We start from the raw sequence: 15884 nt of genomic DNA on the forward strand, positions 1-15884 counted from the left end.
TCCTGCCTAAGCCTCTCCTTAGGTGATTCTCCTGCCTAAGCCTGTAGCTGGGACTACAGGTGTGTGCCACCATGCCCGGCTAATTTTTGTATTTTTAGTAGAGACAGGGTTTCACCATACTGGCCAGGCTGGTCTCCAACTCCTGACCTCAGGTGATCCATCCACCTCGGCCGTTCAAAGTGCTGGGATTACAGGCATGAGCCGCCACGCCCAGCCAAGATTCAGTCTTTATAGAATAAAATTTTTCTCACATTTTTTATCACCTTTTCTTCTTTTTTCCTCTTTTTCCATTGCCCATGTGAAGTTGGCTTGGATTGGCATAAAAGGTGTACTTAATCCTGAAGAGAGTCTACTCTTCTACCTAAAAAAAAAATATTAGGACTTAAAAGAATTAGGGGAAACAATGCATTCAAATTTTATCTCCCTTTTCTTGGATCATTTTGCCTCAGATTAGCTGTTCTTTGTGTAAAATACTTTGGGAAGTGGTGTCCAGGGTGCGGGGCTATGGAATCCCGGTCCCTGGGCAGTGGGGATGGAAGACCTTGCTCCACGAGCTCCCCAGTCTCCTGGAAAGGCTGCTGGCCATCCACTCTGGGCCCCACAGGGAGGGTTGCCATGGTGAGGGCGTCCCAGTCCAGGGGTTGACAGTTAACTCTGCAGACTCAGAACCCTCAGTTGTCACTCACTGCGAGTAGCTGTATCTCCCAGGAGTGTAGCCTTTATGTGAATCAAGCACCGATGGTTTGAAATAAAAAATGTCATCAGATTTTTAGAATCAGAAAGAACTTTAAAGATCACCTAATGCTAATCTAAATGCTTCCTATTTTATGGATAAGGAAAACTAAGGGCCCAAGAGGTTTGTCCCAGTTACATGGCTGATGAGGGGCAGAAACAGGATTAGAAATAGTTTCTCCAGTGACCTTGACCCGTTGTTTTTGCTTATGCATTAATGCAGACTGCACCCTGGGGAGCCAGCGTCTCTAGCTGTAGGGACCTGCCAAGGTGTACCAATAGTATTAGGGTGCCGGTTTCACTGCTAGAAGTTTCTGGAGTATTTGGGTGACTAACAGTGAGGATACAGGCCTGCATTTCCACTCTTCTTCTAAGTCACATTCTGGTCGTGGCTGTGTGTGTGTGTGTACACAGTGGCTCAATTATGGATCACTATATCCTCGACCTCTTGGGTTCAAGCAGTCCTCCCACCTCAGCCTCCGAAACAGCTGGGACTACAAGCACACGCCGTCACACCTGGCTAATTATTTTTTGTAGAGAAGGCAGTTTTGCTGTGTTGCCCAGGTTGGTCTCAAACTCCTGGCCTCAAGCGATCTTCATGCCTGGGAGGATCTTAACCCAAGAAGACGAGGAATGCTTCTGGAAAGACATTATCCAAATGAAATACAGTGAGAGTTGCTAAATACTTTGTTACTAGTCTTCCAGTTAGGACTTATCCTTCCAGGGCAAATGTTCAGACCTGGGGGCTGCACATATTCCTGAATGCATTCCAAGTTGGCGGCACATAAGACTTCAATTGAGGGGGAAGGTGGGCTGCTCACCTGCCCAGGTGCTTTAGCCCAACTCTCCTGCCCCAGGCGCACCCTGGACAGCCAAGTGCTGTCTATGGCACTGTAATCAGTGGCGTATTTCTCCTTACTCTATATTTACCAAGTTGATATACTGGAAGGATTCCAGGAGCAAGCGGGTGATAGCAGGCAACTGAATGCAGTCATGTCTTTCCATGAAAACTGCTTTTCTTGGCTTTCTTCCAACAGTGGTAGGTTGCCAAGAGAAAATGCTTTTGGCTTTACAAATGATCTGGCCGTAGTCTGGGGTAGTTCTGGTTCTTTATGTCATTGAAAACGATAAATATTTCTGGCTATTAAATCATTTAGCAAACTTTTGATCTTGATGTACTGAACTGTGTTGTTTTTTTACACCTTATATGAATTTGTGGTTTTACGTGTATATCAACTTGTGGAGAAAGATGCTAAAAAAAACTCCAGCTTGAAAAATATGTCAGGTTAGGCTGAAGCCACATCAAATGGAAGTTTGTTGCTGTGTCGTGTCTGGCTTATGAGTGGTAGTTGCATCAGTTTCTTTTTTCGTGGGAGTGTTCTTTCATGTTCAGTTCTTCTATGTTTTGGTTTAAATTTCAACCCAAGAATGTTAGGCTAGGGTATTTTAATCATATGTCATTATTGCTTATGATTTAAGTTTGAAATAAACACCCCGAGTTTATTGTTTTTAAAGCTAAAAAACAATGTAGAAAGAAAACTGGAAACGCTTATGATTTACCAGGACAATTGGAAAATAATGGCCTCTTCAGAGTATTTCTACAAATAGCAAATGCACAAGATTGTTGTTGTCACAAATGTTTTTCTGAAAATGTCTCATAATCGAATGCCAGTAATCCCAGCCAGCCTCTCCCTATTGTCCTACGTGTTGGAACCACTCTCCACCATCACACGTTCTCTGAAGAGCGTGCCTTTATTTCATTACTGTTGAAGCATGGTCAGGAAAGAAATCATATGTAGTATAGAATGATTGTTCCCAAAGCTGTCTCTCATCTCCTCACCCCCTAGTACTCACTGTGGCAGCTGCTCATCTTAGTGCTTCGCATATAGGAACTTGTTTAGTTCTCATGCAACCCTTAGAGGAGGTGCTATGATCTCCATTTTACAGATGATAAAACCAAGGTGCAGAGAGGTTTAAGTAAATCCCTAGCAAGTGGTGGAGTCGCCATTCAGATATCCCCAGAGTCCACATAGTTGACCACAATGGCATGCTGCCTCTATGAATGAAATTGTATTTGTGGCTATGTTCCAATAAGAAAAATTTTGTTTTTTTCAGAAAGAGGCATTGGGCTGTCTTTGGCCCACAAGCCGCACTTTGCCACCCTATTTTCATAGACAGATCCTGTCTCTGTCCCGGGTACTGGCGTGAGGCCGGTGAACTTGAAGGAGACAGAGTTCTGTTAAGCAGGGAGGTGATGAGCCCTCGTGCAAGGGCAGAGCCTCTAGTAGGGGCTGTGGGGAGCGTCTGCTGAGTTCTCAGGCTGATTTAGAGTGTCCCTGTGCTTTTCTGGGGACCCTTTCCTCACCTGTGACGTGGTAGATTTTAACTAGTCTTATTTCTCCACTTGTCTTTGCAAAGCTTATCACTGAACATCATATTTTGGTTCCTTTTTATATGTTTCTGACCGGCATCAGTGACCCCCCGCAAAGCCCACTTCCTCTGAGTGCTCTGCTGTGTATTGTGGCTTGAGGGGTGTCTTGAGGTGTGAGGAAAACTGCTGAAGTAGTCAGCTGCTGCAAAAACGGACTTAGTGGGCTCCTTGGAACCACCTTAAGGCCAGGCGCGGTGGCTCACGCCTGTAATCCCAGCCCTTTGGGAGGCCAAGGCGGGCGGATCACTTGAGGTCAGGAGTTCGAGACCAGCCTGGCCAATGTGGTGAAACCTCGTCTCTACTAAAAATACAAAAATCAGTCAGGCGTGGTGGCACGCGCCTGTAGTCCCGGCTACTCAGGAGGCTGAGACTGGAGAATCGCTTGAACCAGGGAGGCAGAGGTTGCAGTGAGCTGGGACGGTGCCACTACACTCCAGCCTGGGCGACAGAGTGAGACTCCATCTCAAAAAAAAAAAAAAAGAAAAAGAAAACCCAAACATCAAACTCGGCACTTGTTGCACTGAGAGTTTCTGACGGTCTGGCCGACTCTAGGTCAAGTTCTGCATCACAGTGCATTTCTGGCCGTCCTCCTCCCCGACCCCCCATTGGTCGCATGGTGGCCCCCTCAGGTGCATACTCATAAGTGGTTGTGGTCAACCCCTTCCTGTGAGTGTGCGCCTCAGAAGGACGTTTGGAGATGAAAACTGGGGGAGTTTGTTTGTCAGAGCGGTTGTTTTTATGAGTGGTTGATGTCTCTGGAAGTGGACTGTTTGCAAAGGCTCCCATACGTGGCTCAGGATTGTGTGAGATCAGGAACCAGCTTGCCCTTCGCTGAAAATGAGGGGCATGGAGGAAGTTTCCTTCCCCCGAGGATAGGTATTCTTAATCTTTAGGAGATCTTAGAGTGACCCTCAAAAATGAACATCACACAAAATTGTGAACTGGTGCCCACCCAAATGCTCCCTCCCCTGCCCCCGTGGACTGCCTGGCCCATTGCCTCCTCCCAGTGGAGTTTGGCCTGCAAAGAACGTGTTTCTCTGACCTTGTTCGACAGAAGAGCCAGCAAATGGATGCTTGGCTTGCTACTATTGTAGAAACCTGTTCTGGGGAAATATTTCTATTTTGATGATTTCTTCTATAACCTTTCAGTCTAAACTTACCCTTTTCAATATCAGGAGTTTTTCTGCTGATATTGAAGGGCTTGACCTGACTTTTCTCTCTTCTTAAACCCCTTAATTAGTCCTTGGATTTCCATTTACTAACTTTTTTACAAGACTAGATCTCACTTGAGAGAAGGGGGAGTTAGGTGAGTAGTAGAGATATTCTCCTGGATAGTGAGTGGAGAGAATCTTTCTGGTCTTTCTGAGCCTGGAGCTTGTTTTCCTACTAATGTTTTGATAGCTGTCATATCGTTACAAGTAGAAAATGATAGTATTTGTCCCACACACTGAGGTAAACAGAGGAGGCTGTTGGCAGCCAGAAGTGACCATGGAGGCTGATGGGTCAATAATTCTCTGTGCAAGTGGAAAGCTCTGGGTAAGGGCATGAGTGGGGCCTTGTACCAAAGCCAGGATTTTCCTGGCCCAAAGATGTAGCACAGAGGACCCATTTTATAGCCAGACTGGACTTGTGTATTTGCTGTGATCACACACACACGTTTCACCATTCCGAAAACCAACTCCAAGGGCCTGTTCTCGTTCTGCCCGACTTTTCAGCATGGGAAAGCAGCTGTCCACTCCTGTCCACTCCAACTGGTAGCTGAGATCCTTGTTTGGAAGTTTTGAAGATAGAAAGGGGACTGTTCCTGCTGCCTCTTCCGATGCCCCCTCCAGCCAATGCTGATCCTCTTTGTGCCTTGACTTTGGTCACTTGTTCATGATTCTTTGACCACCTCCTTTCTGGCTCTATTCCTAGGGGCTGTGTGGCATGGTGGTGCTTTGGCGTGTGCATTCATTTGGGTCCTTCCGCTGCATCCCTGGTATGTTGCAGGGGATGCAGAGAATGTTCCAGGAAGGTGAGAAGTTTTATCCTAGTTTTGTGACCAAAACAGGTTCAGGATAGATTATTATAAGCATTTATGTGACAGATAATCCTCTAGAGCTGTGTGGTACTTTCTACTATCCGTGGTACCCACGTCTGCTGGAGTAGATGGACAGTCACAGTCTGCCTTCTCCCTCCTCTTTGTTGATGATGGTCACTCACCTACTTGCCAGACAGTTCATGCCCGCAGCCACAGGATTTGATGGATGGGCTAGGCTCAGCACCAGAATTTGCTGCAGGTGCCTGTTTGTATTGTTCTTGGGCTTTGAGCTGAGCTTAAAGAGGAATTTCCTCATCAGAGCTCACACTGCAGTCATGTTAAGGCTAATCCAGTTTCACCCCCGTTCTTTCTTGGGGGCAGTGGTTGGAGTTGGGGAAACCTCAGGATCTGGCTTCAATGTTTTTCTTATACACAGGGACTGTGGATTATGTATTTTCACTCTCTGAGTGAAGTGATAGAAAACAGAAGTAGGTTCTCAAACAGTTAATTGATTGATACGCTTGGTCACAATGCTTTTTCATGGGAAACCTGGGAGAGCTGTGAGGCATTATTTAATTTAGTTTCATTATGGAAGCTCTTGTTCTTTTTTTGAGTACTTACTATAGTTAACTTTTCCTATTTTCTGAGATTAAACTTGAATTAAATGCTTAAAGGAGTTCTGTTAGGAAGAATAGAGTAAAAGAAACTTATAATATGTATGGGCTGTTGTTGAATGAGGCAGAATATAAATACTTTATGGGTTTTAATTTGTTAATATATAAATTTTACTATTAACTGAACAGTTGCCTCTGCTGCTCTGTTCTGCTTTTTGAATTTTATTTAAAAGAGTATATGGAATACAAAAAAAAGAATGAATAAGACTTTGTATTTGCTAGCACAACAGGGTGACTATTCAAAAATAATTTAATTGTACGTTTTTAAATAAATGAAAGACTGTAATTGGATTGTTTATAATACAAAGGATAAATGCTTGAGGTGATAGGCGCCCCATTTACCTGGGTGTGATTATTACGCAGTGCATGCCTGTAAAAAAACTCACGTAACCCATAAACATATATACCTACTATGTACCTCCCAAAATTAAAAATGAAGAAACTTTTTAAAAGATTATATAGAGGTTCTCTAGCAGCAGTAAACCAAATCCTGATGAACCTCCATTGAAAATAAAGCCGACTTTACAAAACAAAAAATTTTTTTTTTTTTTTTTTTTTTTTTTTTTGAGACGGAGTCTCCCTCTGTCATCCAGGCTGGAGTGCAGTGGCAAGATCTCAGCTCGCTGCATTTTCTGCCTCCCGGGTTCAAGCAGTTTATTCTGGCTCATCCTGGGATTATAGGCACACACCACCATGCCTAGCTAATTTTTGTATTTTTAGTAGACATGGGGTTTCACCATGTTGGCCAGGCTGGTGTCGAACTGCTGACCTCAAGTCATCCGCCCGCCTTAGCATCCCAAAGTGCTGGAATTACAGGCATGAGCACCTGGCCTACCAAATTATTATCAAGTACCTGTTGGGACATTTAAAGAAATGTAGATTTTCATTAATTAGAGTTAGACATCTTGATTTTAGTATTTCATTTTGGGCATTGGTCCTAAAAAGTATATGTTAGCCTAGAGTGGGGGACCACAGTGCTCAGTTTGATTAATGGAGAATAGATATAGACTAGGAATTCAGAAATCTAGAATCTCTAGAAGCAAATGGTTTTTATTCATAACTGCAGCGTAGAACTAGTGCATGGCTCTTGAGTTCTGCCAGGTGATGGTTTGGCACCAGGAGGTAGCCTTGCCTGGGCAGTGAGCAGTGATACCCTGTGAGAGAACTGACCTCTTTAGCCTGGTTATTAACTTTCTCTGATAAGGAGAGGCTGGGGCTGGCCCTGGTGGCAGAGATTTGAACCCTAACCTCCTGCATGTAGCCTGGGTTTTGTTTTTATCATAGGCTGAGGACGGGATTTTCTTTCCCTATTTTTGAGAATTGCGTAGATCCCTGTGAGCTGGTCGTTCCTTACATACCGTTCGTGATCTTTGACTTGCCATGTTTTTTACCTTGTGAGAATCAAGGTAAAAACTTGTTAAGACTGTTTCTTTCACTCTCTTATCTGATGTCCAAGAAGAGAAGGTACAAACACGTTTCCTGATGAAATCTTTCAGAGCGCTTCCAAACACTGGGTTACCCTTTGAAATTGACCAGTTATGACTAGGCATGGTGGCTTAAGCCTGTAATCCCAACACTTGGGGAGGCTTGAGGTGCATGGATCACTTGAGGCCAGGAGATCGAGGCCAGCGTGGCCAACATGGTGAAACCCTGTCTCTACTAAAAAATACAAAAATTTGCCGGGCATGGTGGCGCATGCTTGTAAACTCAACTACTTGGGAGGCTGAGACACGAGAATTGCTTGAATCTCGGAGGCGGAGGTTGCAGTAAGTTGAAATTGTGCCACTGCAATCCAGCCTAGGCAACAGAACGAGACTCTGTCTCAAAAACAAACACACACACACACAAAATAAACAACATTGACCAGTTAGAAAAGGGCCCCAGGTCAGGCAAGTATTAGCCACCTGATCACACACTCATACTCACCCTGGCAGGGCTATCTTAGGAAAATTGTCAAAATATCTGGGAAGTTTTGGAAATAAACTTTCTGAAGCAAGTCAGGTGAACTTTGAGGTCCATGGGACCCCTTTCAGAGCGCGTTGGCCTCTTGGTACTTATGTCCCCTCTTCTGGAGCCAGGGTGCCTGGGCATTTGGTGTGGAAGGAAGATGGTTACCTGTCCCCTTCCCCACCCCATCAGCTGTCACCCACTTTGGTTTGTCAATGCTGGGCCTAATTAATTAGAAACTTCCAAAAGACGTTGATTTTGTTTGTTTATCAAATTGGTTGACATAAGGTGTGAGCTCTGTGACAAGTGGGATATGCATCTACGCAGCCTCAGAACTGGGCTTGGCTTATAGCAGGCACTTGGTGAATACCAGTTGACTTCGAGGATGAATTGACGAGGGAAAATGAGTGCGGGTGTTCTGTCATATTTTGTCCAAAGTGAGAAATTTAGGAACTGGGAAAAAAACTGTATTTTTTGTTGTTGTTCGTGTTGTTGTATTCAAATTCTAGGCTTCTAAGAACAGTGTTTCAGGAGTTTGATTATATGTAATAAGACAAATTCTGAGAGTGGTAATTGTTCCATGGAATTAATTTAGTATAGTAGTTTCTGAAAATATAAATTCCTGCTTCAATTAAGTTTCAGATGACAGTTGAAGGAAGCTTCTTGCAAATCAGAAACGTGCTTCATATTTACTGAGCTACCATCTTGCCTCGATTAAGTCATTTGAACTCGAAATTGAGTCTGGTTTGTTGGTGAAGAATTAGTATCTCAGTTCACTTAAGTAGAGCACCTAGTGGTGGCAAGAATGTGATTGCTTTCAAAAAGGTGAGAAATGTCACCTAGGAGGACTACATGCGGAAGGAAATCACCTGTGTATGAAATGCACAGAGCTAGAACTTTCAGGTTATACGCCTTTGGTTTTTATTTGTGTTTTTGTATAGGCATTTCAACAGAAAGGGCCAGTTGTGTTGAGTGTTGATTTGTTTGTAGCCTAGACTTTTAGAGCCGAAAGAAATAATACGATCCATCTTGTTCTAAGACACTCGTCTTACAGGCGAAGAGTTTGAAGTCCATAGAAGGAATATAAGTTACCCAGAGTGGACATGCTGGCGTGGCAGTCACCAGGTGAGGCTGACGGAGAGAACTGAGCTATGATTTCTTGACTGGAAAGTCACCCCGGGGAGGTCTTCCCTATGCAGGGACCTTCCCAGTCCGTCAAACTGACCACTACACCAGAAATGCAGAACACACAATAGACAGAAGGTGGAATATTAGAGCTTTGCCAAAAAGCAAAGACAGGCAGCCCAAGCATCCAGTTTCTTAATTAGTCTTCGTTCCTCCACAGGGAGAAAGATAAACACTGGGATATTGCCATGGCAATTCCTGAATTGACCTGTGGAGGCTGGAGCTGGGGGTCATCAGGGAACTTGGCCCACGTCTGTTGATGGAAGGAATTCCAGTTGGTTGCAGGCCCTAACGGAAGCACAGCTGAGGGTTCCTCTTTACCATTCCTGCCTTTATCTAGTATATATTTGATTTCAGTCCACTTTAATTTTATTAAAAAAACTTTATTATGGAAAATTTTAGGCCGGGCACAGTGGCTCACACCTGTAATCCCAGTACGTTGGGAGGCCAAGGTGGGTGGATCACCTGAGGTCAGGAGTTCGAGACCAGCTCGGCCAACATGATGAAACCTTGTCTCTACTAAAAATATAAAAATTAGCTGGGTGTGGTGGCACAAGCCCATAATCCCAGCTACTCAGGAGGCTGAGGCAGGAGAATTGCTTGAACCTGGCAGAGGGAGGTTTCAGTGAGCCGAGATCACGCCACTGCACTCCAGCCTGGATGACAGAGTGAGACACTGTCAAAAAATAAATAAATAAATTTTACACCTGTACAGTGGTAGAGAGGATACTGTAACCTCTTTGTGCCCATCGCCTACTGCTTGGTTAGTGATTATCAGTACCTTACCAGGCTCTCTCCATCTATGCCCTTTTCCTGCCACCTCCTCCTCCCCGGTGGATTAGAGGTGACCCTTGAGCAACTCAGGGGTTAAGTGTTCTGACCCTGCCAGTTGAAAATCTGCTTATAACCTTTTGACTCCATAAAAGTTTAACTACTACTAATCCCCTGCTGTTGATCAGAAACCTTACTAAACCTTACTAAGCACATTTGCTTAACACAAATTTCATGTTTTATGTATTATATACTGTATTTTTACAGTGAAGTAAGCTAGACAAAAGAAAATGTTATTAGGAAAACCATAAGGGGCCGGGCACGGTGGCTCATGCATGTAATCCGAGCACTTTGGGAGGCCAAGGTGGACGGATCACCCGAGGTCAGGAGTTTGAGAACAGCCTGGCCAGCATGATGACACTGTGTCTTTAGTAAAAATACAAAAAAAAATTAGCCGGACCTGGTGGCGTGTGCCTGTAGTCCCAGCTACTCAGGAGGCTGAGGCAAGAGAATCGCTTGAACCCAGGCGACAGAGGTTGACAGTGAGCCGAGACTGCTCCACTGCACTCCAGCCTAGGCGACAGAGCAAGACTCTGTCTCTATTTAAAAACAAACAAACAAACAAACAAACAAAAAAAAACCATAAGGAAAAGAAAATATATGTACCATTCATTAAGGAAAGTGGGTCATCATCAAGGTCTTCATCCTCGTCGTCTTCACGTTGAGGAGGATGAGGAGGTGCTGGTCTTGATCTCTTGGTTGGCAGAGGCTGAGGAGGTTGAAGAGGAGCAGGAGAGGTTGAAAAATATTTCCATATATGTAGACCCATGCGGTTCAAACCCATGTTGTTCATGGGTCAAGTGTATTTTAAAGGAGATCCCAGGTGTTGTATCGTTTTCATTGCAATATTTCTACTGTGTGTTTTGAACTAATGGAAACTTAGTTCAAATCTGATGGGGAACCTAACAGAAACTAGATACCTGTAGAGTAATTAAGGATTAAACTGGAAGAATTCCCCTTGGGTAGCAGCTTTGGAAGGTTTTGTTTTCCAAATGACTTTCTTCAGGTGTTCGTGCCATTGTTGGATCAGGAGGGATTGAGTGAGGAGAGTGGCTGAGGGTGGGAGGAAACAGCTCAGCTACTTCCGGGATGGGGTTTAGGGTGAGGAGAGAGTGGCTGCTAGGAGCAGCTTCATGAGCCTTCTGCTTGGAGCATGGGAACCTGATAATGAACCTTAAATTTATCATTGCAATGAGTATTTCATAGGAAACCATGTGAGCATTTCCCAGGCCCTTCCTTTTATATGTGACTGCATCACCACAGCTGATGTTACCTCTTTTTGTTTCAGATGGGAATAACTGGGAACACAAGTCCATTTGGACAGCCCTTTAGTCAAGCTGGAGGGCAGCCAATGGGAGCCGCTGGAGTGAACCCCCAGTTAGCCAGCAAACAGAGCATGGTCAACAGTTTGCCCACCTTCCCTACAGACATCAAGAATACTTCAGTCACCAACGTGCCAAATATGGTAAGTTACCCTTGGCTCTCAGTGTTGTGGCTCTCCGGTGGGTGCCGTGGTCTATGGATTTTTACCATTCTCACAGTGAAAATCTGCAACTAAAAGTGTGTCAGTAGGTGATAGGAAGAGAACCCAGATTTCTCATGAGTAGCTCTCTAAATGAGTTTAACATTTTCTGTGATGAGCTAGCAACAGGAGAGATAGGTGAGGATGATTCAACCGCTCCTCCCAGGCTCCTTTTGTTGATGGAGAGAATTCACGTACACGAATCACTTTACCTTTCTCTCCAGAATCTTGAGAACCAGAGGTACTGGCTTTTCTTACACTTCGTGTTTGTTAGTGGCTTGATGATGTCAGTAGAAGCCCATTGATTTGTATTATCGTCAGATGATGGACATTTATCTTCCAAAGACGATACTCTGTTGATGAGATGCATATTATGTCCAGCGCAATAGATGATTCCACGTGTCTTCATCCTCCCTGAGGTTTGAAGGGATTTTATAGATGGGAAATCTATAAAATAGGAACTATCCTTATCACTTCTCAACCTGATGAACCAAGATATTAATGGGAAAATATCTCCTTTTGTACCACGAAATAATAGAATCTCTTTTATTTCAAAACACAGGGGTAGTGCGTTCTTTTGTCCAGCCTCTCTTGCTCACCCCAGCTGCTGCATGTCTGGTGTGCTCTTGGTGGTAGGTGAAGACCACAAGCAGCCATCTCTCCCCACTGCTTGTTGCTGGGAGCCTGACCTTCCCAGCTGCTGTGGTGATTGATTTGGGAAGATCACAAGAAAGTGAGAGGATTATGTTCAGAAAAAGTTGCTTTTTGTCTTTCAGTTTTTTACACTTTTTATTTTGAGGTATTTGTTGTAAAGATAGCACAGAGAATTCCTATATATCCTTCACTTCATCCAGCTTCCTCTGATGCATCTTACGTAACCTTGGTCATTTCTCAAAACTAAGTAATTAACATTGCTTACAGTGCTTAGAAGTTTTGAGGCTACTGGGAAGCAGAGAGAGCCAGATCTCTTTCTCTACTTGTTTGATAAAATCGGGAAATGGGAATAATGAGGTGTCCTGTCAGGTGCTGGCTCCCTGCTGTATGGTACCTCCATTTAAAAAGGTGGTTGAGTCCGGGCGAGGTGGCTCACACCTGTAATGCCAGCACTTTGGGAGGCTGAGGCGGGTGGATCACGAGGTCAGGAGTTCGAGACCAGGCTGGCCAAGATGATGAAACCCCGTCTACTAAAAATACAAATATTAGCCGGGCATGGTGGCGGGCACCTGTAATCCCAGCTACTCAGGAGGCTGAGGCAAGAGAATCGCTTGAACCTGGGAGGTGGAGGTTGCAGTGAGCCACGATCATGCCACTGCACTCTAGCCTGGGTGGCAGAGCAAGACTCTGTCTCAAAAAAAAAAAAAAAAAAGGTGGTTGGGTATGTACAAGTAACAAAACTTGCTCTCAAAACTATGAAAACAACCTAAAGTTCTTAAGACTTCTTTATTTCTTCTTATAATCCCCTTGTAACTTTCCTTGATATGCTTCTCTCTTTCCAATAACTTTTTGTTGCCAGGATTGTCCTGTTCCTGATAGTACAGGTCTGGAGCCCAGACGACCCTAGGTCAGCCCCTCAAGTTCAGGGAACAGTACTGACCTACATAATGCTGGGCTCTGGCACCACACAGATCCTGTTCTCTCCTGTGCTTCCTTTTCTGGTCCTCACCGAAGGGACAATAGTGTGGACTCTGGGGTTGGCTGTCATCGATTATGCCTGCTCAGTAACAAGGAGCACATTTTGGCTTCATAGTGAAAGCATTTGCTTTTTCCAAGACTTCTCGTGTTTTACAGTCAGGGAAACCCTGACCTAACATTTTCGTCCCTTTTCTCTTTTAAAATATTCTGCAGCCCCACTTCCCCATCCCCTCTCCTTTATCTACAACTTAGTGACAGAATCTGTTCTCCGGGCCCCTCTGTTGCCTCCACTGCTGCTCCAGAGGGCTGAACTTGGCAGATGTGGTATGCTTGTCAAGCTGTTTCTGCCCGGGACTGCAAAGAGGCTACTCGTTCCCTTCACCTGCAGCAGGGCTGGAGCCGTTTGGTCCGGGGCAGGCTCCCCTCTGCCTCTGCACTGATGGCAGTTCTCTGCTGTGAGCCAGTTGTGCCCCAGAGGATGTTGGGCAGCATTCCTGGCCCTACCCACTGGGTGCTTACAGCCTTCTCCCCTAAGCCATGATAATCAAAAATGGCTCTAGGCACCAACATTTTTCCCCAGGGCATAGTCGCCCCTAGTTAAAAACTCCTGCTCTGGAGAACTGGAGAGTAATTAGGAGAAGCAGTAGCAACAGCATCTCATCCTTTTGCCTGTCTTCCAGACGTCTGACAGAAGTAGAACCACTTCTTTTCCTCTCTGCCTCTCTCCCTCCCCGCCCCCAACCTTTCTTTCATCCCTCCCTCTCCCCTTCTCTCGCCACTGCCTCCCTTTCTCTCTCCCTCCCTTCCTGTTTCTCCCTCTCTCTCTGGTCTTCTCAGGGTAAACTGAGAAAGCATTTTTGTCCATGGGAACTGCATTGCTTGTCTGGTGGCCACTGTCTCACAAGAACCCCTGTGGACTTTGAGACAGATCCACAGATGCCTGTTGGGGGTAAACTGAATGACACCACTGACCCTGGAGGGCACAGATCAGATGGGGCTGTGCCCACATGTGCCTTTGTGGGGCAGCCTGACCCAGGAATAGCCTTCACTGCTCCGCATAGTGGTAGGAACCAGAGGGGACTGGTGGGAAAGTGAGGTACCAGCACACATGGTCTCCCCAGCATCTTTCTAGGTAATATTTACCCTATTCCTGCAGGACCGTCTTGAGAGACATCATTCCAGGTCCCATTTTACAGCTGAGCAAGTTGAGACTCTGAGGAGTTTGAGTTGTTCAAAGCTGTGTAACTTCCTGTTTGCAAAGCCTAAAACTCTTCAGTTATGTTCTGAGGTCATGTTTTTGCAGCCCTGAGCCTGCCGGGAGTGCTTTACCAGCCCGTGCTTACACAGTTTGTTTGTAGTTCCTCAGATGCGTTTTGTAGTCTTTTTGAATTTTCAAAATTACATCTGGCCTCAAAACCCACAGACTTTTGCATACTGAGGGTAAACACTTACAAAGAAATCTAGGTCTATTTACTGAAAAAATGAGGTGTCAAACATATTTGCATTTATTGTCATGCTTTGGGGGGTACCCAACTAAATTTGGTGTCCCAAACAATCCCATTCAGGACTCCGGTGCCAAATCACCTGGTGCCCTCTGCAGCTCTTTCCTGGAGTGATTCAGCCACGTGGTCTTGGGCCAGGGAGCTCTTGTTCCTCTCCGCTCCAAGTTTCTATAGGAGTCCAACACTGGGTAGCATTGAGGAAGGGAAAAATATGATCATTCAATTAATTTGTCACATGTGTTGAAAGCCTTTTGTGGGCTCAGGTGCTGGAGTTGGCTCCCCAGAAGGCAACTGGGAGTGACACAGAGCTCACTCCACTTTCGTGAAATGGAAGGTGTAGTGGCCACAGAAAACAAATCATTACAAACTGCTCCAAGAGGTCTGAGTAGCACTCAGCGGTTCAGATTGTCACAGGGACCTCTTTAGATGGAGCCATCAGAGAAGGCCACATTGAGGGAGGAGATTTAAAGGCAAGATTGGAAAGTTGAGAAGAAGCCACAGAGACCCCAGGGTACTGGGAGAGCACTGGCTTGCGCAGGAACTGGTAGAAGTCCAGAAAGGCCACCATGAGGGAAGGGAGCACGGCATGAGTGGAAGTTGGGGGCTGAGCAGGAACCAGTTCAGGGGGCCTTAGAGGGAAGGTGGGCCATCGGCTTACAGGGTAGGGTGTGATGCAGGAAGTTGAAGCCACTTTAGTTGAGTGAGGAGGAGGAGTTCAAGGGCGATCCTTCTAGAAGTGGAACCCACCTGATTCTTGGTGACGTCTTGCTTAAGCTTTGGATTGGGCTTTCTGACATTTTCACAAAATGCCGTGTAGAAGTGGGACACATCTTAGACTGAGAACATTCAGTGACCAGAGGGGCCTCATCTTCAGGTTCTCCCACGTGGTCTCCTGCAAGAGTTATTTGTAATGTGAAGTTCTTAGGTGTGATTTTTTTTTTTTTTTTTTTTTAAGAACTGCATTATGGAGACTTCACCATTCTTAAAGTTGAGATGCAGGAGATTCATCAGTAGTGCTGCTTATTTAAAATTGCTCATGAGAGTGATGTTACGATTTGTTGTGACTGAGTTTCAGAATTTTGGAGTGGAGGTTGTGATCAGGGCCTGCAGCAGCTTCTGATCTACGTCTCTGAATGGAAGGGCGGTGTGGCTGGAAGACTGTGTAGACGGGAGGATGGGAGAGTGGTCTTCTGTGTCCTGCCAGAATATCACAGCTGCGGCAGTGACACTGGTAGCACCTGAGTGGCAAGCCATGTGCCAGGATGCCCTCCAGGGCCCCCTGTGTCCAGGGGTTCATTCCATTGCTGTGTCTCAGCACCTTTCCGTGGCCCCACCTGCATCCGAGTGACTGGCAGTTCCTGGGCCTCACCCAGTCCTCCCGATTCACAATCTCTTAGGACAAAGGTGC

General features: G+C 45.4%; 1 protein-coding gene across 7 annotated transcripts in view; it reads left to right on the top strand.

Annotated features, from left to right (window-relative positions):
- CREBBP (CREB binding protein) overlaps positions 1-15884 on the top strand; it is a 181099-nt gene that overhangs the window by 83789 nt on the left and 81426 nt on the right. For all 7 annotated transcript variants that reach the window (XM_058433772.1, XM_032145432.2, XM_058433776.1 and 4 more), the window contains exon 3: positions 11109-11285. In XM_058433772.1, coding sequence (XP_058289755.1) covers positions 11109-11285 — 177 coding nt within the window. The remainder of the gene's footprint in view (positions 1-11108; positions 11286-15884) is intronic.

This window comes from Hylobates moloch, unplaced genomic scaffold (assembly GCF_009828535.3).
Source record: "Hylobates moloch isolate HMO894 unplaced genomic scaffold, HMol_V3 SCAFFOLD_23, whole genome shotgun sequence".
In the NCBI taxonomy this organism is placed as follows: Eukaryota; Metazoa; Chordata; class Mammalia; order Primates; family Hylobatidae; genus Hylobates; species Hylobates moloch.